The sequence below is a fragment of the Cyrtonyx montezumae genome, unplaced genomic scaffold, assembly GCF_038088225.1.
Source record: "Cyrtonyx montezumae isolate F1298 unplaced genomic scaffold, pur_monq_1.0 scaffold_0, whole genome shotgun sequence".
NCBI classification, from domain to species: Eukaryota; Metazoa; Chordata; class Aves; order Galliformes; family Odontophoridae; genus Cyrtonyx; species Cyrtonyx montezumae.
In genome coordinates this window covers 40,416,953-40,443,627 of record NW_027071824.1, presented here as the reverse complement: position 1 = coordinate 40,443,627, position 26,675 = coordinate 40,416,953, and the positions used below count along the sequence as shown (strand labels likewise).

Here is a 26,675-nt window from a genome sequence, read left to right as displayed (position 1 = left end):
AACAAAGCTGGTGAGGGGTCTAGGGCACAGGCCTTATGAGGAGCAGCTGAGAGAACTGGAATTGTTCAGTCTGAAAAAGAGGAGACCTTTTCAGTCTCCACAACTACCTAAAGGGATGGTTTGGCAAGAGGGAATGGCCTCAAGGTGCACCAGGGGAGGTTCACATTGGATGTTAGAAAAAAACCTTCTCCAAAGAGTGGTCAGGCACTGGAATGGGCTGCCCCATGGTGCAGTCAATGAGCCTGGAGGTGTTCAAGAAACATTTAGACACTGCGTTGAAGAACATGGTTTAGTGGGAACTATTGGTGATAGGTGGACAGTTGGACTGGATGATCTTGTAGGTCTTTTCCAACCCTGGAGATTCTATGAAACAGGATCGAACATACACAACACCAGTTAAGATTAAGGTAACAGGGTTGGAGAAAGATCTCAGCACCAAATTATTTCTGTGGTAAAAAAAAAAAAAAAAAAAAACAGAAAAATTCTATAGCAGTTCTGAGAGTCTGATCCCGGCACACACTAGTACACATTAACAAAGAAAGTAGATGTTTTAAAGTATAGCCAGAGTCCCTCTGGAGCATTAAATAGCTCCTCATCTTCTTTTTTACTCCATAGCTTTGCTGGAGTTGCTTCTAACTCACATGAGATGCGCTGCTAAGGAAAGAATGCAAGGAACAGTCAAGACTAAATTTGCTATGTGAACTCGTGAGCATTATTACTTGTAAGGATGACTAAGAACATAAGATCTTGACAAGTAACAGTTCTAAATTTATTTGCCTGCAACATCATTAAGTCAGTGCATTAAGTGGTGTGACTAATTTCTATCCCTGGTTATTTCTCTCATACAGCATAGGAAATTATGTGGCAGAATAGTTGTTGGTTAGTAGTGCATGACAGGAAGGTAATAATAATGAAAACCAATTTGCACCTTAAACAGGATTTTAGATGATGGATCAAATTCTTCAGGAGCTGAAGACCTCTCTGGCCCAGACAAAGCTAAATTCAGCCTATGGGAACTTTGTTCTTATTGAGGAGTACCTCACTGTTAAAGGAGCACTGAAACTGACAACAATACTCATCTGAAACAGCAAGCAGGCTTTTCAGTTTCTGAAGCTCAGGTTCCTTCTGACTTCTAGTGCTGCACAGTCATTATCCAGTATGCCAGCAGTGTGTGTAAGGTGAGATATACTTTTATTCTCCTCTTCTGCAACTGCATTAGTAAAGCATGCAACACAGCACTGCTATAAATTAACCCAGCAACAACCGAGACCTTGGCTCATCTGATGCAACTCCTGCTGTTTACATGCAGAAGTACACACCTGCTGGTTAAATTCTGTGCATTCTCCTGATCATACACAGGATGCCAAAGAAGAAAATCAGGTATTTGACAAATACTGAATATCTCTCTCGGGCTGCCTCTGGCTGAGAAGTCTGCTCTTGAACACCTTTAATTCACAAACATAATGAGAAATGAAGGTGTGTCATGGCACTTAAGTCCTAAATACTTTGAGGAGAGCAAAAACAGTGATCAAACTGTGGAGAAAACAAACAAAAATCCAGCTACACGTCAACAGTGAGCACATTTTGAAACACTGCATACAAACTGTTATAAGCAAAGCTAAGAGAATACTGTTTCCCTGTTCGATCTGTTCAAAACATAGAAGCCTAGAAGTTTACAAACTTAAATTTGTTTTCCTGTACTGAAGGCTTAATTTTTCAGCTTTATAAAAAAAACCCACAAAATTAATATTCAATATTTTGTGCACAGGTATGTTCTCCATTTGTGTGCATTTAAGTTAAAAAAAAATCTAGTCATTTTCAATTGTGCAAAACCATTTGAGGAAATGTGGAAAAATATTTTGAACGTATTGAAACAAGGTAAGCCTCTTTCACTTATTTTCAAGCATAATTAGCAGCATTAAAGCGAATGCAAACCATATTTTTGGCAAAGTCCATACACTTGCAGAGATAAACAGTATCCTCTGAATTCCACTGTACCCATAAAGTGTCCTACCAGCACAACATATCAGTGTTACACCTTTGAGGCTTCCAGGAAGAGGTTGTGGATTAAGCGTTTTCTCTCATTAAGCTCATGTTTCTCAGCTTCTGCTGGCATCACCTTCACCAAGATAAAAGGAACCTCTAGCTTTGAACCTCTAACCTGACCCCCAGATTTATCCCATATGTTATTGTGGGCTTTTTTTTTTTTCTTGTTTGATGAGGAACAAGCTATCTAGCCATAGGACAAGGACACCTGCTTAGCTTCATTCTTTCCCAAGCAGAGAGGTCAGCTAGTGGTACTGCCCCTTTTTACTGTCTGTGGAGAAAGAAGCCAGAAGCACCATAGGACTGGAAGGTCAAAGCAAGCCAGAGTAGCACACAGTAGGCCAAAACATCTTCAGGATTTTATATCCGGTATCCAAAACAATGTGGTTTTTACTAATTAGGTAATCCTCCCACTACCACATTCTATATACTGCCCATCACTACATACTAACAACCTTCACCTGAGAATTCACTTCAATAGTGTCATGTATGCTGATGCACAGGTGACGTTTTATATGATACTGAGCACATCTATTTGACACACATTCAAGGTTTTACTTCACCAAAAAAAAGAGGAAAAGAAAAGTTTATATAGAAATGATATATCAGTAGGGCTTACCTAGTTGTTTTTCTCGTTCTTCTCTCCTTTCTCTAGCAAGCCGTTGTCTGTCATCAACCTTCAGTATTGGCTGATGGTCTGCAAATGAAAGGGGGGAAATATTAATCACATAGCATGAAATCAAATAGCAACATAAGAAAGGTCCTGGGGGAATGACCACTGAGCAGGCCTAATTATTCTGCTTTCAAGATAGATCACGTTTCCAGAAATCCCTCATATGAAAAAATAAGAAACAAGTTACTCTATTTAAGATGTAAAACACTCCCCCAAAATTAATTAAGTTGTAACTCTGAATAATCCAAGCAGAAGCACTACCTGTGAAAACCCATGAGGACGCTGTTTTTTTATTATTATTTATTTTTTCTTTCCGTAGTCTACAAACTAAATTACAACACAGCATCCTCTTCCCATCAGTACTGCCACAAACACACACACACACAAAAACAACAAAAACAAGCCAGTCCTATTTCACAAGGCTGAAGAAGCTCATACACATAGCAAGTTGGATTGAACACCATAGCACTTCTGGTTGAACTTCTGAAGGGTAAGAATCAAGACAGCACAATATTGATCTCCTACTGGTACTGCGTGCATGCATTAAAAGACATGTTGAGACAGAGCAACACATACATGGAATGACAAAATAACAGTAAAGAAAGAGACAACTTCCTCAGCTCTCTTTAGAAATTTTGAATTACTCATGCAATTTCATTAAAAATACCTGCCACTGGATCACAGTGGTAAGAACAAGGATAATATGAAAAAACAACAAATGTGTCAGAGCCCAGGCTTAACTAAAAATTCAGGTTTAGTTGGAAAAATATTGCTTGTCGAGTGTAACAAAATGAGTTATCTGGAAAACAACTAAATGCTAAACAGCTGACATCACACTTCCAGTCTCAGCAGTGGAGCCAAAGACCAAATGGGAACAAAATCTTAGTTACTGATTCATCCCAGCACACTGCCAAAACTAATTTCCTACTAATCTCCAGCCTATTCTGTAAAATTTGGAAAGCTGTTGATTTTCTGCTTTTTCACTAACACTGAGAACATCTTCTTTGAACAAAAAATAAGCAACCAAAACAACCACACAAAAAATAGAGAACTCTTTAGTGTATAATGAAATGGCTTGACTTATTCCAATGCCGACAGGACTTCAATTACTTTAATATTTCATTTTAAAGTGTAGAACTATATAGAACTTCTTATCACTGTAGAAGTGTACAAAAAATAAATAACTAACAAGCTTTTCATTATTCAATGTGAATACCAATAAGCAATCTGTACAAACATGCCAAAAGTCCATCTATTTGAGTGTACAGGCTGCATATCAAAGAAAAAAAGTTACTAGCAAAACCATGTCATAAAAATGAAGTTTGAAAAAAAAAGTATTCGTAAAATAAATTGCTGAAGTAAGGATGGGTTAGAGTGATTTTTATGTAGCTATTTGAATCAGACAGAAGTCAGTACTGTACATTTCATACTCCAACAGAATTTTCATCATCAGGATGGCAGGACTTCCTGCATGTAAGAAACCATAGGTAACTAGTTCAGTTTAGTTACTTACAAATTCTCTTTGGAGAAGAATTACCAACTTAACTATGGTCAGAGAATATAGCCTGAAATAATGGTGTTAGTTTTGATGTGAAGAGCTGCAGGGAAAATTCCCAATGTACAGTTTTTAAGAAGACAAGCACTTAAACATTATACTCCCAACAAAATGTAAGAAAAAGGTATCAACAAAGTAAAAGATAAGCCATCACCCAGTTACAGATCAAGCCTTTAAAACTGGTTAAACAGCACAAAGTGCTACCATTTGTCTAACTACTGCCAGCCATGCCTGTGCACACATTTGTCCAATCTACAGTGCAAAGTCACACTTGGATGATATTAAGAATTGCACTGGCTTGCAAGCTGCCTTTTCAGCATGCAGATGCAGGTGCAAAGGGTAATAACATTCCTTCTCTCTTGTGGCTGGCATACAGAAGTCACAGAACATGAACTTCTGCAGCATCAGTAATTAGTGTTAGTGGAATGGTGCACACCCAATATGAATTTTCCTGGAAAACAAGGATTCCCTTGAAGGGTGGTCACTGTAACATCAAGCTGTCAGAGAATGATGAGACACCAGGGAATAATGTAAAACCCTGTTTCTTTCAAAATGTACCATCTTCGTTTTTTTCCTACTTTCTTGAGAGGAAAGACTTCCCTATCAAAGGAGAAGAAGCAAGTCTTCAAAGAGGCAGGAAGGTTACGTGGATAGGCAAACTGAAAAGATCTCCCGTAAGAATTCCTAATTATAAGCAATAGGATGAATAAAATAAATTTTTAAAACTGCCCTCTGACATTCTGTTTGAAGACATCCAATTATTTTTCCTGTATCACACACCTGATGGTGCTCACACACCGCCTCTCCCAGCACCCCAAGGATGTCAGAACAATCATGAAGAATTCACATTAAGTTGAAGGTTATGCAGACTATAAGCATGTATTCAACAAGCTGGTTTTTCTGTTGTTCATTTTTCTTTAATAGACATATATTTGGGTGCACAAAGGAGAAAATTAATATTGGCACGAGGATTTGCTTTAGAGAAGATGCTCCAGGAGGACCAACATACTGCTGTAACAAGTTGTAGTCTGGGTATGATGTAAACTCATGCTCAGAAACCTGTTCCACTACACCTAAACAGCTTTGTAACAAGTAGAGCTAACATTATGCCCAAGAGTGGTGTTTGGAAATTAAATAAGCCATAGTTCTAGCAAGAGGAAACAATTTTTTTTTTTACCTATTCCTGCAAACTAAACACCAAAACTACATGTCCAAATGGTGGAATGGTATTTTGCAGGAACTCAGGGCATCTACTTGATGAAGTCATTATTAATAGTGGGGTTGGGGGTTTGGTTTTTCCTCTTCTCTCAGAAATTCAGTAATGAAACAGACTTCTTTGGTCCTTAATCATGATAAGAAAAGGGAAAGGCAAACTTTTCAAAGCTTCCTTTCAAAGGAATACTGAACTCTTAAACATAGTTGACATTTGTAGCTATCAGTAACTTAAAAATCCCAACCCAGTTGGCATATGTAATCATTACATATGGCAGTTTCTACAGCTCTGGCAACTGACAGATGCTCTCAGTGGGATTTGAGAAGTACCTCAGCCTCCTACAATTCTTCACATCCACCCCCCGATCCTCTCAGTCTCCTCTCACAAATAGCTACTTCCTTTCTGCCCCTGACTCCTAGGGTTCCAATTTCTTGCACTAATGAAATTAAAAGGGTCAGAGTGGAAAACAACAGCCAGTTTGTATGCCAGTTCACAGGGGGGCTGCTGGGAAAAATATGTAAGCTGCAGCATTCTTTGAAAAGATGTGTGCTTGGGTCTCAAAAATTCTTCCCCCTGCCTAGATCTCTTCACACTCCCACGCACACATTCAGAGCTGCCCGTATGTCTCTTGGACTCTAAATACTTATTCAGCCTGCAGACACCTTCCAGACAATAACTTTGTTGGTAATGACAGCTGTCACTCCTGCTGCAGACAGTCTCTGTTCTTTAACCAAAAGAATGTTTGACACAAAATTTGTATGCAGCCTCAAGAAAAATACAGCTCAGGAATCCTCTCTTTAGCCAGGTGCAGAGCTGAACGCTCCTTTTAGGGATCCTGCATTCCCTTCTACACTGCAGCACAGACGGAGGGAGCATGGGAGCAGCCAGGACACCTTCCTAAGAAGTGAAGGACTGAGATTAAACTACTGCAGGACAGCACATATATTGAACACCATAACACTGTTCAACTCTTTTTTTGTGTCATAAAAGTAGGTCACATTAACACTATTCTCTTCCCCTCATCCTACTGCCCAACTGAGAGCCACCAGGAATGCTGAGCCATGTGTTGCACCCAGTGCTGCCCCTGCTCAGCTCTGTCAGATGGCACGGGGACTGCTTCCCTCAGGGATAGAGCCCAAAGTCACCCAGCTGGGACACAGTGAAGCTTCTGAGCAAAGCAGCCTCTGAGCTGTTGGACTGCCCAGCAGCTGAACAGGGCTGCTTACCATGCACTGAACCTGCAGCAACACAACACCTGCATGTTCTCAGCATTATTAATGGAACATTTAAGCTTGGGTGCCTGAGTTCCAGTAGAGACTGTTAACTATGTAAGTGCAGCATTAGTAAACAGTGAATTAAATCCACACAACATACCAATCAGAGTCAAGTAATGACATGAATGCACTTACTGTACAGGGTATATTACAAAATATGGTTTACATTGCAGTAAGTGAGAAACATCTAAACAGAAGCATGTTTATATAAAGCTACAAATTCTTGTCTACGACAGATAACAGTAGTGCAAGCATGAATGCAAGTACAGTAGCTTCTGTAACCTTATCTCACTTTGCAGCCCTCATTCTTACACCGTACTAAAACAGAAGGTTTTATTAGTCTTGCTTCACTGAAAAAAGAGACTCCAGCCTAACAAAATACAGTCACTGATAGTTTGGACTGAAATATTAAGAGAGGCTTAGGAATATGAAATGTCTGAAAAATCCTTAGAAAGACCATTGAGACAAACACCTTTACAATGTGAAACATGACTAGTGGCATACCTGGTTTGGTTCCAGTACTGCTTTGTCCTGAAGAGACTTTCTTGTCTTGTAATTTAGCAGCTGAAGGTTCTAAAAAAGGGAAGAAAAATAAAAAAGAAAAATTACACAATTAACCATATTTCTAGACAATTGCTTTCATCTTCTTTTCTCAGGGATGCTTTGTGAGAACCAAACATCTTGCAATGTAGCAATACAAAAAACAGCTGCTAAAGGTGACCTGTATATCTGAGGTTTCTAAAGGTGTGGTATAAGATACTGGTAAATGGTAAAAGCTTCACAGACTTCACAAATTACAGATGCACCCATTATCCAGAATTGAAAAGAGGACAATTTATGTCTTGAATGAAACCTCACAGAGGAAAGATTTCTATTATTTTTAATAGACTTTTGATCAGACCCTAGAAAGAGATCATTCTGGAGCTCTGAATGCCCTTTCAGTGATCCTTTACAGTGAAAAACCAAAAGATTCATTATAATACTTCCAATTGCAACCATATCCTTGGCTCAGCATCTACTTAATTAAAAGCCAAGCCAGGAAATTAGGTGCAATGATTTTCTCAGATAACAATTCAACTTCATTTCCAGGAGCTCAACTACAGAACACTGCAATCTGGAATAAATGTAAAGACAGACTGTAAAAATGCTAAAAACCCTCCACAAACAGCCTGGAAAGACTTGGAAGCTAGGACAAAAAGAAAGTTATATTAATATAGACGAGGGAAGGAGGAAAGAAAAAGTAAATGTAAGTGAAAATTTCACTAGAAATTAGTTAAACAAAACTGCTTTAAAAATGAAACAAACATTCCTGTATTAGCTCTACACTAGAAAATAATCACTTCCCCCACCTTCTCCCAGATGACTCCAAGCAATTTCCTCTACACTCCAGCCTTTGCATCTCATCTTACCCACTTGGCCTGAGAAAGCCTTTGTTTCTCCTTTATCTCCTTCTACAGGAATATTTCAGGATGAACATGAAGGACAAAAGCACAAGGAACCTGCATCAGCACTTACTCTGTCTTTCTTGGAGGGAAATAAAGCCACCCATTCTTTTTCCCTCTCAGTGTTCTTAATGGGCACTACTAAACCTAACTGCCACGTGAACTTGTTTACTCAACAGTATAAAAGCTGGACCCTCTCACAGTGAAGTTGGAGTTGCAACTGCACAGGACCTCCCAAGTGCCAGGAAGGGCTTTCCAAATCCTCACTGCAACCAGGGCTCCCCCAGAGACTGTGGATCTGGATGATGGTGAAGTACTGGGACTACTGGTGATGTATCTTTCTTAATCACTATCACTATCCTCATATAGCAACGGTTAGGTGCATTGCCATGTTCTGTTTTATTGTTGCTGAATCACTTCTTATCCCACTGCTTTAAACTTAAGGTAAGCACACTTCTTTAACTAGGTGTCTGTGACCTTTGCACTGATCCCACTGGCAAAACAGCATCAACCAAAGAACAGCACCCTGAAACACCTAAAAACAGGGAACTAGACAGGGCTGCACCATCAGGAAAGAGCACATGCACAAGTTAGACCAGGGCATGCAGACACTTTACCTCCAGCTACACTGAGCAATGAAGTGGAAATACAGCCTTCCACTGCCTGTTCTATTTCCATGAGTGTGAGGCAGGAGCAGTGAAAACCAGCCAGGAAAAAGAACCGAATAGCTAGGACAGAGAAACAAAAAGGAAGGAGAGAAAAAATAATCCAGCTTTTCTGTCCCTGCCACTTGAGAGCTAATCCCTTAGGTAGACTGAATAGCTACTTCACTAGAGAGCCCAAGTGCACACTGGGAGATGGAGAAAGCACCTGTAGTGACACCTGGAACAAGACAGTGCCTTAGTCAAAAATTATTGTCAGTATACAGCAGAGAAAATCAAGTGTTAAACTGAAAATTCACTCAGTTACTTCCTTGCAAACCTGCCTCCCAAAACAAAACAAAACCACTGCTCTGTTCCCATGCTTATTTTATTTAATTAGGCATCTTATGCCTAATAAGCACAATATAAAAAGCCATAGTTGGAACTAGTCAGAATTAAGCTGGGAACAGACAGACTCTCTTGTAAGCAGTACTGATGAACTGGGGCTACTCTGGGCAGTTTTATCTGGCCCCTCAACAGCAGCTGGCTGGCGTGCCAACAAAGGCTCAAGTACTGCTGTGTTGGGTGGAGTGTATTCCAAGGGCAGGTACAGGTCAATGCTGACAAAACCTGCTGGCTTGAATACTGAACCACGTTAGCACTTAACTCCTCAATACCTGCCTGAGCTGTTCTGTTTGAAAGCAATAGCACTGAATTTTAAGACTAAACAGCTGAACTCAATACTAATATGTTACTTGTCCTTTAAATTTGGAAATCTGGGAATAAATGTCTGCAATCTCTCTGTAGGTATGGGTCAGAAAGCTCTACATTTGGTCAAAAATTACAACGATGCACGCAACCCAGTTGGCAGATAGAAAGATAATGAAAACAAGCAGGATGTCTAATATTAAAGATGGAGTCCTAACATTAAAGCTTTCAGAGTAAGTCCGGACAAAGTTACAATCTGCTCTATGCTTCAAAAATTCAGAAGGTAAAAAAGCACCATCACCACCACCACCACAACAACAAAACAGTCCAATTAAGACAACAACATGCATATTTCTTAAAGATGACAGTTTTCACAAAATCCACTTGTCACTAACAGCTCTGAAACTTCCCCTAAAGCGAAGCCTGGGGAGACATGGACTTGGCAATCTGCTCCAGAAAAGATGGCAGTTTGTTTGTTTTTTTTAAACATTGCTGCATGGTGCTAGAAGTCATGCTGGTCTTGGACAGAACAACTTCCTTACATTTCCTACACAAACTGTGCTCTCAGCTGAATGTTGAGTCAAGGCTACTCCTTGCTTTCGTTTAATCACTGTAAGCACACAGTGTAGCCCTAATCTTGTTCAAGACCTAAACGTGCTTTTTCTTAAGATCGTTTTATGAGTAGAAAGATTACACTGGCAGCCAATGCCAGCTTTACTTCTCCGAATTCTTACGCATTCATACATAACAGTTACCAGAGTCCTTCAAAACACAATAGCAGGAAAATTCTTTACGTTCAACTAGCACATATTACAAACAGGGCCCTGCTGAGGAGCACGGAGGTGGATCAAGCACAGACAGCCAAACACAAAATTCTGAACACACACCAAAAAAATAAAAAAAATCAAACAGTCTCCTTTTCTCATCACTGAAATTCATTTGTATGTTCAGAATGGCTGTGTCTGAGTCATTTACTCTGATATTTGATCTGTGCTGAAGCACAAGAACTAAACATGAGCATTTTTTTCGCATAAAGCAACTCCTCCTCCTCTGCAAGAGCAGATTAAAACTTCCCTTCCCTGCAGGAAGTAATAACTGGTAGCTTGCAGGTTGCTGCCAGCCTCCAAAGAACATGTAATTAGCCTGCCTGCAGCCAGCTCCTACCCACGGAGTGTTCTGTAAACAACTTCACCCCGGAGAATCCATGTTGCAGAGCACTTCCTGTGCAATGGACACGCAAGGGGAAGCAAGGGAAAAATACCTGGGTATCGAGGAGCATAGGAGTCAGCAATAAATTGCAGGGGGGACGATGACTTGTGATGTTAAGATGAATTTTGCAGCAGCTCCGTCACACAAGCCGTGAGCTTGTTTGAGGGTTCTGAGGCAGTGACAGTACACTGCTGTCATTCTTTCAGTTACTCCATTGGGTGAGGTCACACGCATGGGCAGAAACGAATCATCATGATGGAAAGATTATATCCTGTGCATTTCCTGTCAAGACCCCACCCCCTCCCCACAAAACCAGAAGCCCTCTTAAGAGCCCTGGTTTAGATGGTTCATAAACAGAAGCTACAAAATTTCCTTAACAGACATACCACTTCAGTGGAAACACCAAAACACTTCCAAGCGCAGTATCTTCAGGTTCCCTAATACAAATGCTACAGAAAACTGGATCTTACACTACTAGAGCTCCAATCAAAAAGCTTTGTTACAAAACATTCTCAATTAGTCACACTCTTGAGAAAATCATTAAAAAAAACAACAAAAAAACCCAAGAAAATTTACAAAAATGTACATCTCGTAATTCCACCACTGAGGAACTCAGCAGCTGTTTTGCAAATATAAGTAAATTGAAAGATATCCAGCTTTTGTTCCTCTGGCGTTTATCACAGATGTCTACCATCACAGAGTTGCCTTGCAAAGTACTGTTACTGACATTCTGCATCTCAGGTGCCTGAGCTGAGCTAAGAGGAAATTTAAACTCATCAGCATTAGTGTTCAGTACTCACAAAACAGTACAGAAGTTGTTGTTTTCATCATACTGTAGATGAAGAGGACAAACAGGTGATTTTAAACTGTTACAGTCAATTCAGCACTAAGTTGTGAAACTCTTGAAAACTAAAGCGTAAATAGATTTCTTTGGAAACAATTCACAGACAAAATTGGATGATGCAAGTAACTACAAGAAAAAGGATGCTTTTTTTGTTTTGCCTTTTTTTTAAATTTGAGGTTAAAATTGTGTAACTGCTCAACTTGGAGATGTATATTCATGAAAAATTACTTTTGGCTGACCATGCTGGCTTTTTTAAGTATTCCATTCTAAAATATTAAATAATATAAAATAAACCAGACTGAGTGACTTGGCAGGAAGAACCTGTATGCTACTTAGGCTCTCTTAATAACAAAGGAAAGCTAAACATAACAGCATTTACAAGAAAGCAGACATGAATATTATTTCCTCTGGATAATTACATCACATCATTATACTGCAATGGATAATAATGATACTGACATCAAAGAACCACTGGAAAAAAAAGGTGCCTGCTATCTATTGCAAAAGCCCGTGCTACCAAAGCAGTGGCTATGCAGCTGACAGCAGGTTAGTAGGTCTGGCCAGATGCAGACGAGAGGAAGCTTTTACATTAGAGGAAGCTTTTACATTACACATCATCCAAATAAAATAAAATCTCAGGGACTGCAGAGCAACCTCATTTCCAGACTACCAACATCTTGAGCTATGCAGACTGTCTTAGGCAGCGTACAAAGCAAACCAAGCCTGGGCCATACACCTACAGCAACTGATTTGCGATCCTATTGCTCAAGGACAAAACACTTTCACCCCAGGTAGAAGAGTAGCAACTCCTGGTCCACATCAAGATCTGACACTTGCTACTGCTACAGCACGCGGATCCCTGTGGTAAGGACCTATCTGCTTGGTGCTGTAGTGGCCGTGCACTGAAGATCACTGCAGAGGATGAAATGGAACACTTGTGCGTTTTACTGGATGGAAGTCTCTTCTCCAGACTTCAACCAGAAAGCTCGCCTCAGGCAATGAGGTCATTCCTGTGGGAGGCATCCAAGTCACGAGGCAGCTTACACCTACCACTGGCAACTGGAGAACTAGGCTCAGATCTGCCTGCATTCAATATTGCACTGATAACAAGGTCAAATCTCTTGAGCTGGGGACAGCAACTCGAGCATTCATTATTTGATACCAGCTTCTGCAGAGGACATGGTGACCAATGCACGTAGCGGACTGAGCTCTGCAAAAACACAGACTGCAACTCCAGAAAATGGAAGATGGACATAACAAAGGGAAAAATGTATACTCTGCTACAGTTTGATATGTTAAGCAATTTGATCCTAAGATCAAATTTTTAAATTTGCCATTTTTAAAAACAAAGCAACTTCTTTGGTCTCAGCTTTGCAGTAAGAGAAGGTAAGGTCCCCAAAAGCAAACACCAAAAGAAAAAAAATTTATGATGCATTATGTATTTTTAATTAAAATGAACTTGCGACAAAATAAGTTGTATCTAATATTAATTTAGGAGACTCCTGCAAGCTCGCAGACTATGTGCTTTCTTCTTGCCAGCCCACTGACACACACAAGCCATCCCAGTCATGCTGAACTCCGTGCATATCTGTGCTGCCCTCCACACTTCCAGCTCTTCCCAAATTTGTTCAGGCTAAACTCCTCTGACAGGGCTTAGCACTGCAGGCACTGAGATGGGTGGCTACCATTCTGCTGACTTCACCACGAAGAGAAAGAGCAGGCCTCTGTCAGTGGCATTTCTGCCATGGCAACACCACACTGATCATTCAAAAGCCAGGCACAACAGTTTTTATCTCATGGCAATTATTAATCCCTTTCCATGCTAACTGCTGCTGTGTTGAGGACACCCCAAATAGGGGCACTATACCCAGGTGAGGATGTTTTCTGCTGCTGCAAAAGAAATGAAGTTCAAAACCAGGGCTATTCTTTTTCAAAGCCTTCTTTCTAGTGAAGTTGTCCCACACTGTCACCTCACTCAGTGACATAGATGAGACCTATAGCACAGCTCTACCACTACACTACTTCTGACTCTAAAAATGCTTTCAAAAAAACATTTACCAGCTCTCTGGCCTTCTCAGTACCCTAAAAGCTCCTACCAGCAGTAGAGCAGCTCTCTGGATTCCTACTTATAAGCCTGTCACATAAAAGCCAATTCCCTTTGCTTTCCACCCCTAACAAAAGCCACCTACAATAAAGCTTAAGAGATCTCCATTATCCAAGATTTCCCCTCCTCTGCTTTAAATTACTTTAAAGTCAAAATCACAGTATCCGCCAAACTAAGTGGGCTCCTGGCCTTCATCCCATAATTGCTTTAAACAGATCTGCAGTCTCATCCTGTTGCCTCTGCCATGAAAACTGTATTGCAAGGAGAAGCCTCATTTGGAAGGGAACAAACGGGGGCTCATCACAAGAGAAACAAACAGGAAAACTTCAACCTAGCCTATAGATTTTCTGGCTATTTTCGTCTCACTGTCAGCAATGATAAAAATACATCTGCAAAAACAGCCAAGAAAGGAGGACAGGGTGGTAGGGAAGAAGTAGCATTATTTAATGCCTGAAACATTTAGTGCTCCATGAAAAGGAACACAGAGTAACATTGAAGATTTGGAGATTACTACAAGATGCAGCTTCTTAAATACCAGAGCACCGTGACCTTGTTTATTAAGGAAGAATTTAATTGTCATGCTGGTTTCACCTACTGACCCAGCATGCTAAACGTAGGTAGCATCAGTAAGAGAGTTGTGCCTGCACAAGAGGCCAACACAAGAGCTCATCTTGGCCAAAAGTGAAGCTAAACATTACTGCGAGACCGCCACGCTGCTTTTGATATCTAACTGCCTTCATACAGCACTGCATTAAGCCACTGAGATATATACCTGGGACTTCTCTCCTAGAGGTAAGCTCCAGACCACCTACAAGTCAGTGGGATCACTCCAAGTATTGTAGGTAGCTGCTCCACTACTGCAGAGCTTGCTGGGCAAGGTCCTACAGGTCACACATTTTTCCATGAAAGGATGACTCTGAACGTCAGCCAAAACATCAACAACAAAGCAGGACATAAATTATAACTTCCAGTCTCTATACCAAACTCTCAAAGAAACACAGCAGGGAGAGATGCACAGAAGCTGGGCTTTGTTTTCACAAACTGTTTTGTGAAGACAGTGATTTCTGCAAGAATTAGAACTGCAAAGAACAAGCAGCCAAGTTCTTGGACCTCTCCATTGAAGCCACTGCTCTAATGAAGAGCACGCTGGCAATAAGGAAAAGCAGATTTCTGCTCACCCACCTCTTCCTTGCACCAAAAGTTCACTAGAACAGTTACTGTTAACTGTTTAGAGCAGAAGCAACATCCACGTTTTCTTCTTCTTTTCCTGTTCCTTCTATAAAAGATATGTCCTACTACTGTATGTGAAATAAAACAAGCAAACTGTATGTGTTAAGAAACACTGAAGCAAGAAGGATTGTTTCCTACCATGAAACAATGACTCAGTAAACTGTATTTCTCTTGTGAAACTCGGTTTTAATCACTCCATTCACTGTCAAAAATAAAAACTATACCTGGACTATATTGTAACAATTAAGGAAGCACATAGAGCACATCAATAGAGCCACTATCAGGTATGAGCTCAACTAAGTATCAAATCACTTACTGGAGAAACTGTCTTTCGAGGTAAGCATCAACTCAGGGACCAGTTCTTTACTGTAATCTTCACTGCAATTTTTACTCACCCAGCTGTCAGCAAACAGGACTTCCTGAGGACTGAGGTACTGCTTGACATGTGAGCAGCAGAATCTAATAGTTAATTACAATACTGCAGAGACAGAATTGAGGCTGCACAGACAACCTTGATTACTTCCAATCTCTATGTCTCTGAAACTCCAGATATAGTATTCATTTGTACAGTTTTTCTGAACTGGTATGTCTGAACAGGCATGTATCCACATGCAAACACAACCCTAATGTTTATTTTCAAGCCTTTCAAATATGAACACATCAGATGGTTACTGGAGCTCTTCAGCATTCTTGTTATAAAAAAGATGTATTACTTCAGGTACACTGATAAAAATCAATTTTCCTCAAGCTCCTCCTGGGATCTTATCCTGAGTGTCATAGTACTAAAAATTAGATCCTCACTTTATACACTCCCTTTAAGTGTGAACAACATTTATAAAAAAGACTTCATTGCCCTATAGAATTCACGTGCAGTTTATTTATCTTACAGATAGACTCTAAGATAAATAAAGTCAAATGTCTGGCAACACAAAAGTCTGTAGTAAGAAATTCATTTAAAATAAAGATATTAACCATTCCAAGTCCATGCAAGTTTTATTTTTATTCCTTAGGTTCGTAGGTTCATAAGGTTGGAAAGGACCTACAAGATCATCTAGTCCAACCATCCTCCTATCACTATCCCTACCCAACTACTAAATCAAATCCCTTAGCACCTCATCTAAACGCTTCTTGAACAGCGCTAGGGATGGTGCCTCAACCACCTCCCTAGGCAGGCCATTCCAGTGCCTGACCACTCTTTCAGAGAAAAAATGTTTCCTCAGGTCTAATCTAAATCTTCCCCGGCGCAAACCATTGTGTCTTTAGCTTTCTAAGCATTTACTTATTACCCATTCTGGTAATTACACTTCCTGACTGTGATAATTTGCAGCTCTTAGCCCTAGGAGGTATAGAGTTCACTTCTTTTTCCCTCCTGTATTCAGGGAAATCCTTTGTCTCTGATAGGGCAGCTTTTATTTTAAACATGTTACGAGATTTCAAACCAAGTCTGAGAGTATTCAGCAGTACCCAGGTTTTGATAACTCCTGAAAACTAAATCTTCCAGAGCATTAACATATGTAAAAATGGATTGGTACATAAAATAAATCAAAACCAACATTTTTAGACTGCTTTCCTAGGAAGGAGCAACAACAGAGATCTTACTTTGTCTCATCACATTGCTCCCAGACAGATATCTGTAAGTGATATATCTACCCAGCAAATGCCTTTTTCTTGGTAATAGAAACTACGAGGACCTTTGTATTTGACATTATGTTTCTAATAAGTAAACCACAAACTGTTTACAACCCCAAAAAGTTTGTAGACAGTGACCTAGAAAAGACTACGCATGAAATTTCCATTTTGCTGTTTCTTCACATTACATACGCAGCACAGCTGAGACAGATCAAAGCTTAACTTCATTCACAGTTGCTTAGCCTTACTGATGAGAACGCTATTAACTTCCAAGAACACAGTCACATGCTCAAGAATTATTCTGTGTTATGTATATGCATAGGGTATACTAAATCAGGTTACACAAGTAAATTTCAATTTGAGGTTTCCTGACATTTCAGTGCCTGGTCTTGGAATCTTCATTAACAAACCGCCTGAATTATGTACTATCATAGATTAGTCACCTGAGACTACAAAACAACAACAAAACATCCTACGCAATCAAAATAAAAGTTAACTTTATAACCTCCCACCAGTAGATTGTCAAATCAGTTTGGGAAATCCAGGTGCTGTATTCTCTGACATAAAAAATGATTTGACAGACCAAAACATGCCAGTAGCTCCCATCCCTTTTCACCGTCTGCACTCCTCCTTTCTTTTCCCTATTGAACTGCATCCTTTGTTCCTTTCCTGAACTTAACATCCCTGTCCACACCTCTTCAGGCACCGCCTCAACCTCCTTCTCCTGTTCCTGAGCCTGCCAGTCTGCACCCCTCCTCTCCCACCAGTCTACTTTTCGCCCTTGCAGCTTTCTGGACAGCCTTGTTTCTCCCAGACACCTTCTCCGTGCCTCTGTGCAGCAGCATCAGATCACCTTCTCCTGCAGGTCCAGCAGCAGGTGCCTGGGCAGGAGCAGAGGAGAGCAACGCAGGGCCGGCGTACCTGGTGCAGGGGCAGCCTGCAAGAGGCTGGAAGCAGCCAGGAAGCAGTCCTGCTCAGCCCTGAGAGTGCTGGGGAGGAGCGTCCTCATTCTGTCTGTGCGGATGGCAAGTCATGCGAATTCCTATGAAAGTAATGCTTCTGTAAGGAAGGGTGCTGCTTCAGTTAAGCAAGAGTAAGAGGCCAAAAATTTAGCACTCAGTGTTTAACACATCCCTTTCAGGCACAAGCTGTGACTTTTTGCATTGCCAGTTAGGACAGTTTTTCCACAGGCACAGAAGGAAGCACAGCTCTAAAATAATTTTTTTCCTATAAAGTCTGGCAGCCTTAAACCATTCCTTTGGGGTTGCTACAAAGATTAAAAAAAAAGTTATTTTCTCAAGTGTCATTCTTCAGCTATTGGTCAGTTGCTTAAAATGAGGAAAATGTAAGAAAAAAGGAAAAGAGCCCAAGCCATTTAAAACTCACAAAGTTATCAAGAGACTGAAGCAAGCATCTTTTACTGGAAATCGTTATGCAATCTTAATTACTTGCCATCTGCTTTAGAAAACTCAAATCCGGCAGTTAAAATTCTTGGTTATTTTATTGTGCTAACGATATTGGTTTTACAACATCACTGTTAACATGCTTCATGGAACTACATCTCTTCAATCCACAGTGGCTTCCTCTTTATTCTGCACAGAGAGAGGAGAGTTTAAACCTCTAAGCCTCCCAGCTCCCTGCAGCAACCTAACCATGACAGACTGGTACCAATAAAACAAAACAAAGTTCTGCTATTACTAAGGGCAGAATAAAGACAACATTTCACAAAGAGTACTTGAATTTGCCTCCAGAAACAATGAGAACAAAATAACAACAATTCATACAGTAGCTGAGTTCTCCCTCTTTAGGCAGTAAATATTTTACAAGGATTGCTAGACAAAACAACAGCATCCCCTATGTATCTTCAGAACTTTTTTTTATAGAGCATGTTCTTGGCACCAATCCTTTTCTTTTATCAACAAAAATAGAGAAAAATGAGATTGTCACATGAAAGTGTTTGCTGTGAGAGACTTATCTATACCACTAGAATACACTCAGTTCCAATCTACTGCTTACTTCCAATAACATGCATTAAACACTCCATTTCATCACAGAAAAAGGTGCATCATAAAATAATGAATGCATTATAAAAAAGCTACTAAAAAAAAAAAAGAGAAGAAGAGAGAGATAAGCAATATAAAGCTGCAGTGGCAGTATTCAACCACACACTGTGATGCATCACTCCTCGCATTCAGTCACGTTCCTGAGCACCCGGCAAGCCCACTGCAGTGCCTGGCAGCCAGGAGCAAGAGGCCCAGGGGTCTCCAGCCAGGGCAGTCAGCCCCCCTTCTGTGCATAACAGCAAAAGTGTATGGAGAAGCTCTGCTTCACCTTCAGGCCATCATCACCCAGCTCTTTCCTGTGCTCAGGTTGAAAGGCTGCTTGGCAGAGCCATTATGTTTCCTTGTGCACACATTCACTGAATTGAGCTGGCTCTGTACCAGCACTGCAGCGGTTCTCACCAACTGCCTTCAGGATCCCCAAACAGACAATTGTAGGACTTAAGGAGATGCTATCAAATTTTTGCTCATGGTGGAGACAGACACCAAGGACTGGTTACACAACACTTGGGGCCATGCAGATGAGTTACCATTGGCATAAGGCCAGGAACTAACTTTTCCCAAGGCTCCCTACTTCACAGGGGTGGAAATTCTGGAGGATGCAAATGACCTTCCCTACAAGGGCACCCTTTCTGAGCCTGCCCTTCCAGTTTCCATTCCACAGGGAGACAGAAGCATAACAGGCATGCTTCAGTCCTTCCTAAAAGCATTTTATATCCAAAGAATTCTGATATGGACTCAAAGTGACAAAGTCACTGAGGCTAAACACTAGCAAATTCTACCAGAATCCCTAATAATGCCTTCGTAATTAATGGTGTCTCAACAAAGGCAAGCAGCTCCGGAGAAGGGGATCAGTGCTTTCCATTGTTCTACCAGTCTTCTACAGCTACAGCAATTGTGCTGAATTTTACTTGCTAGCAGAGCATTAGTTCTTCAAAACTGTGTCCTCAACACCACTGAGAGTCCCTGTCTTCCTGTAGACCCAAATGACCACTAAGTTGTAGTTGTTCATTTCCCAGTCTTTTTATCACACTCCTGTTTGTGTGTGCACAGCTGTAGCACTATCCAACCAGACTTGGGCATCTGCACTGTAAGAACAATTTGTTCCAGAGCACATATGACTTGTTGCCATTTTGTCTCTGGACATCCCCTCTTAGTAAACTCACGTCTCATCCCTTTCATCTGTGAGAGAACAGCATTCAACATGGGCAGTCAGCAGCTTGCCTCTCATGAGGTTCAGGCTACAGAAAGATGAAAGCTTTTCAAAGTGTGACTGAAATATGACGGTGGACAGTAAAGTTATGTGGATGAAGACAAATAAGGTAAGAGGGTATTGCTGTAAGAGATCATCTTGCTCATCACCTTACCGCGTGATCAGCGCAGCCAGGTAACTCCAGAGCATCACTGTCTACCCTCTGAACAATTAGGTTTCTTATCACAGATACACAACGTAAGAGACAATTACAAGTTGCACTTGGTATCTGTCCAAGATACTTTAAACCATCATTTCCAAAAACTGTAGTGCTCACCCACTGCTGTGCCAGATTGGCAATTAAGAAAAAACTCCAACTCATCAGCACTCTTTACTTCCAACATGCATCTATCTTGCTTTTAATGGAACATCAGTGCCAGAAGCTGATGCAAACAGAGAGCAGCACTCCACAAAACCAAGTTTTGCAAGACAGCAGTTTAAATGTACCCTTAACTTTTACATCATATCCCATTTCTAGCTGTCAGCTGTCCAAGACAGCATTGCCCCCTGTCAGTTCATTGATTGCCTGCACCAAGAATTTTTCTGGGTTGTACTGAATTTCTTGGTTTCTAGGCCTGAAGACACACTTCGGTTCGCAGCTTGTGACTGTGAAGCTTTCTCCAGCTGTCTCATGACAGCAGTAGCAAATCTCACTTCCCAATGAGGTGGTTTGCAGTAGACTTGATTTTTTCTGCAGACTGCATCCATACATAGCTGGAATCCTCTTGTCTTTGCAAAGCCAGTGAATCCATTGCTCTGCAGCTGTGTATGTAAACTGTAATTCCTCCTGCCTGCTCCCTGTGCAGCAGGCATTTGAGATGCACCCCAATTCACACTGCTTCTACAGAGAAGGCATTCTTTAATCAGACCTGTGCAATCTCAAGCAGGAATGCTGGGCACTTGCCACCACTCTCACAATTGCTCCATGTCTGAGCTGCACACTCAGCCTGACCCTGCTCTGTCAGCAGTCAGCTCTGCACTGCACCAGCCCAGATTCAAGGACACCAAAAGCAGCTCTCAATCAGAACTGGGTACAGAGAAGCCAGAGCTGCTGCAGGAAGCGAGCATGCCAACCTTAAATAGCATCCCAAATGCACCCAGGACTGCGCACATCCTGCCCACTAGCTGCTGAGCCCATGTGCAACACCATATTGTAAAGGTGAATACTTGCCTCACAGTAATAGGGGGCTCTGGTGCCAGATATTCCCCATCAAATCACAGTGTTGGTTCTGTTAAAGAAAAGGCATACTTCCATTCTCATTTTACTCAGTAAGTTTAAGTCTGAAGCACCATTCAGACTCTCCAACCTGGTCAAAGGTCTGGACACATGCTCCCCCACACAGGCCATTCACTGTGCTGCGTGTGCTAGGCTTCACCAGCCTTGGTCACAACAGACCAGTGGGAAATCTGCCTTCATTCCCCTAAAATATCTTAGTTTTATAATACATTAAGAAGGAACTGGGAAATATTATTTAATGAAAGCAAAAAAAAAAAGTGTGAAATAACACAAATATGGAAGGCCTACTGATTCTAGGTCTTATATCACTGCAAAGCTAAATATAAAATGCAAACATTAAAGATGTGCTTGTGATGTTCAGCGAGGTCATGGGAAACAAACGCTTGAGGAACTGTTTGTAGCCCTCAAGATAGGACAAAGTGCTGTCCTTCCTTGCTAAATTACAATCATTTTCTGTGCTCTCACACAAGACAGACTATTTTGGACTGCAACCACGCTGCCTGCAAAGAATATAAAGTGCCCTGGCAACCCTGGCTGTTCAGTAGACTAGTATTTTTTTTTATTTATCAAGAGAATTGCAATCCTTTGGCAACTCCTGAACATTCTGATGGCTTTAAACTGTCAGACCTTCAAGAACAGAGATCTTTGCTTGGCACTTTCACAGTGCCTTGAACAACAGCATCTGATTCCAGATGACAGAGCCACAACAGCACTTGTGCACTGTCACAGAGATGGAGCTCCCCCTTATCTACAGAAAATCCTCAAGGGACTAAGAAAAAAATCCCAAACTCATTCCTCTTCAAACTGTAATTAACATCACAGTGAACTGATACTTATACCTGTATGATTAGTAGTAGGTAGTCCCAGTTGTCATCTCTTCCTAACCATCTGTCAACTAAGAGCGGTCTAAATTTAGCTGCAATACAGCAGCCTCCCACTACCTCTACATTGAGAGAAGAAAGCAACTAATAAATAAGTAATATTCATTGATTTGAGTTTGTAGAGAGAACACAAAAGTCTGCATCCTATACAAAAGTTTTATTTTGTCTACATTTGTTTTTATTCTGATAAAACAATCTTAAAACAGTGAGATTTGATCCCGAGTTGGGAAATAATTATGAGAGTTTTCCTGAGTATAATAGTCCCAGATTTTTGTCAATAGATAATGTTAGCAGCAATTAACAAAGTGATTTTGATAGAATTACAGCTAGATTTTTGCAATTGTTTTCATTTGTAGGATATGCTTAACTTCTTCCTTCTCCACTTTTATATTAGAACAAAGTCACATATTTACATTGTCAAATCAATACCATACCACCTTGAAAGTATCAAAGTTCTAATGAATGTGAAAAACAGCTTGTCAGCCCCATGAGAAACTAGAGAAAATTCAGCTAGTATGCTGAAGTAGAAATGTCAAAAATTGTAATTGTTTGAGAAGATACCTTCAGTAAACATCAAAAACATTCTAGGAGTTAAATGATGTTCCCCTTGAAAGAGTTACCATTATATCTGAAGGATGCAAGTTTTTCTGTGACGCTCTCAGCAAATCAGTGGCAGAACAATAACCCTCTACGGATGTTCCACATAGATTCATAGATACATTAGGTTGGAAAGGACCCATCTCTTACAGACATACCATTTGTTCAAGAGCTAATGAGTATTATGACTGGCTTTGGAAACTGTTCCTCAGCATCTAATCTGTGATTAGATATTGTAATGAGTAAGAGACTGTAAGAAACCTAGGAGAAGGGCACTCTACTGAAAATAGACCATGCATCACAGAGTTAACTGTGAGTCAGGCTACAAGATGCATTCAATAAGAAGTTAAATAACTTATGTATTTCCATATATTTAATAAGTTCCCATAATAGCAGCAGCCATCAAATCTCACACCCAGCAAGCAGCCCGTCCTGTATGTACATTCAGATACGTGGCCCTACTTGAAGCCAAGAGATCACTACACGTGGCTCAGGCATATTCAAACTATCTACCAGAGCTGGAGTTGAACTGCATGGGGAATCCGTAACAGCTACAGAACAGACTCTTACAATATGCTTGTTCAGTGAAACAAGGAAGTAAAGTAACAAGGGCAGACATGCAGCTAACAACTATGGCTTCCTGTAGGCTTATTAGCCACAAACCAGAACAAACTGCAGTAGTTAAATAACAAATTGCCTCTTGAATTACAGTAGCATCATCCAGTAAGTCTACATGCCAAACATTCAAGGTCAAGTTAGGCCCCGCCACCACTTTTTCCTCAGAAAAAGCATTATATAAAAGCTTATATAAGTTTTATGAGAGTTCAGTTGCCTAAACACATGAAGCATAAGGCAAATAATTAACTACAGCATAACATATTCCTTTTTCACATTCATTTGTAAACTACTTTCAAATGTATCTGCATTTTCAAGTGTATGTATTTAACAGATAATTCACATCTGATGAGATCCAAAGCTTACTGCATTCCACTTATTATGAGCTACCAGAGGTTCCTACCACAAAACATTTTGGGTACAATAAAGAAGAACTTCCAAGGAACTCTATCTCTACCTCAACCACAAAGACATGACAGCCCCTTTCCCAGCAAAGGCTCAGGCTAGCAGGCAGCCAACAAGCCCACTGCATTTCTGCACTGCCACTGGCATGGAACAGCCCACCAAAACTTACTGCAACACAGCAGGCATCCCAGGCTGTTGTGCTCCATCCTACTGTTATGAGCAGATGGTTGAAAATATTTGCATTTACGCTTCTCTCCTCACTTCTGTCTTAGCCATGCAAGTGACCTGAAGTAATAAGTGTGGTCTGACTGATCGCTGTGTGTGTTCTCTTCTGTGGAGCCAAAAGGTCAGCTGGGGTAAAAGCAAAGGGTGACAAGGAGTACAATACTGAAACACTCTTGATTTTAGGCAGCCACGTTGTTCAGTGAGCCACACACAAACCAAGATCTTTCAATATATGCACTCAGGCTTAAACGGACTAGCTGAGAAACAGTTGCTGAACAGAACCAGCTGAAAAGATGCAGAAAGCCTTGTGCAGGCCTCCCCTCCCTGAGGCTAAGCGCTTAACAGCGCATTAAAAAATGTAGCCATCTTAGTGCAGATTTCTAAGGATTTCTCTGCATTTACATAACACTTGGCAGCTCTCTCATCTGTGGCTGAGAGCCTGTTTGTTTTGGGTGATTTTTCTGGTCTTCCTAAAACCATCTGCAACTGTGTACTACTTTAGTACCTTTAGATCCGTTTGTGGAGAAAAGACACCAAGCTCCTCTTCTATTAATTGCCAGACATTGGCACACAGGAAGGGATAAGGCCACAGATGTAACAAACTGCAGCAACCACCTCATTTTAAAAATACAGATTTCTATGCTTTCTATGATATGATTTTGATACAGGTCAGCTGAAGCTCTCATTATTATTGTGGGCTTTTTCTAGTATCAAAATATTGGCAAAAGTAGTACCAATAATTTCAATGTGAACTTTGCAAGTTCTCCATGTCCTGCTGATTGTCAACTAACTGAAGATTAAACCCCATGGAAACAGAGTAAGGCAACAAAGTGTTAAATAAATAAATTAAAAAAAAGAACTATTACAGTTTGCAACCAGTGGACAAATATTTTGTTCTCCTATTCCCAAGTGCCTCCCCCCCTCGTTTTCATGTGGTAGAGAATATTTAACATGAAGAGATTTCAGCTTCAGCAGTCTCTAACAGACCACCCAAAAGCTACCACTGAATCTGTTCCTAGTTTTGCCATCAGCAATATCCTGTTCTGTCTCCAATAAAACTAGGTAGAGAGTAAGTAGGAGAGCTCTGAATCTAACAACATTATACAAATGAGATTTTCCAAGATGTATAATTATCAAATTCGTAAATCACTTGTTTTGGAGGCTGTAACAAGAAAAGGCATGCAGAGCTGTGTAGATTAAGTAATGTAATTGCTAATTAAGAGAGTTGGAGAAGGAAATCACACAGTCCCTCTGTATTACTCTGTGAGGCTCCAATCACCATATAGTGAGGGAGAACCTTTCTATGTGAAAAGCAAGTGCAAAGCAGATGTCAAGCTTGGGAGGAGGAAAAGTGTTGTTTCCTGTCCTCACCTTTTCCACATCCTACTCCATGCCACAGAGACAGGAACAGCAGTCTTGAACAAAAAAGGGCAGGAGTTCATGCTGAAACAACCTCTATACCACAGAGCTTCTCAAGGCTTCTGTGACCACTGTGTAAGCAAGCTGCAGCTGGAGCAGTGAGGACAGCTCGTGATAAATATAACCACTACTTCCCCGTCTTGCATTATTTAACAGGTGCTTCCATTATTGCAAATGCATGTATTTAATGACTTGACAGAATACATAAAATGCTAATTTTCAGGACAGATGAACAGCTTCACAAACTGTGAGCACACCAGCTACTCCTGGCTGACAGACTGACTGAGGTCACACTTGCATGTGCAAGTTCACAGGACCCAAGGTCCCTGGGGCACATCTTCATTAAGCAAAGGGCTCAACGATGCTGGTAGCAAGGAGCCGGGGACCAGGTCTCTCTTGGCAACTGCATGAAGGGTGCATAAAGTGACTACTTGGAGCATCAGCTTTGCTTACAGGTCACATTCAGGTGTATCGTTTTGAAGTCTTCTGCAGTCCTATGAATATCATTTTTCAGAGATGCACTCAGGCTACTGAAGTCTGTAGAGTTAACAGCTATGTTTGAATTTGGTGCAGCTGAAGGGAAGATTTCATTATGATTTAATTATATACAGGTAATAACTGACCCCTCCAAATTTGTCCTCCTAAGACTACCATCACCCCTGTGCCTCTGCATATCTATAGTCTAAAGCAACAGTTATTCTATTTATAACTATGCAAGCCAAAAAACGCTCAACCACACTTATGTTGCATTTCACAAGTTAATTCAAGTTATTTCACAAGAACCTAGCTTCAAACCACTCAGCTAGCAGGCGCAGCATCAGTGCTTCTTGCCCAAGTCATTCCTAGTATCCGCAGAACAACCAAATCAACCACTTTGTTCCACTTTCTTCTGAATGCACTCTGTGCTTGCTCTGCAGTTTGATGCAGCTGCCAGCTGAAGTAGCATTACAAGATGGAGAATGAGGCAGGTCATCAAGCTGCAGTGCTCCCTCTTGGTCAAATGAGCAGTGCGCGGAGTGAAAAACACTGTGTCACATCACCAGTGTTTCAGAGATTAAATCTAGCATGTGCAAACATGCCAGAACAACAACCTGTCACCGAAGCCCAGACTCAACTTCCCAAGTGAATGCACCCTCAAGAACAGTTCATAACCTCCTATGTGCCCTCATATGAATGGCCCAGAATTACCCAAAACTTTAACCAGAAAGCAGAAACATTCCCAGCATACTAAGACATACTCTCACATAGGTCTCAACAAGACAGGCAAGTTCACTGTGCCATCAGCAAGTTATTTATATGCTTGATGTCATTTCTTAGTGCTATTTGCAGGTATTAGAACAATAAACTGAGAACAATAAAGGAGGCTTTGATGTAAGAGACGCAGAAACTCCAGATATTGGGAGCTACTAGTTTCTT

General features: G+C 40.8%; 1 protein-coding gene across 10 annotated transcripts in view; it reads right to left on the bottom strand.

The window, feature by feature from the left end:
• MAP7 (microtubule associated protein 7) overlaps nt 1-26,675 on the bottom strand; it is a 103,417-nt gene that overhangs the window by 41,448 nt on the left and 35,294 nt on the right. For 7 of the 10 annotated variants that reach the window (XM_065733467.1, XM_065733423.1, XM_065733415.1 and 4 more), the window contains exons 2-3: nt 7,266-7,334; nt 2,666-2,743 (exon numbers count right to left, since the gene is read on the bottom strand). In XM_065733467.1, the coding sequence (XP_065589539.1) occupies nt 2,666-2,743; nt 7,266-7,334 (147 nt within the window). The remainder of the gene's footprint in view (nt 1-2,665; nt 2,744-7,265; nt 7,335-26,675) is intronic. The other 3 variants (XM_065733493.1, XM_065733458.1, XM_065733485.1) reach the window with 1 other exon arrangement.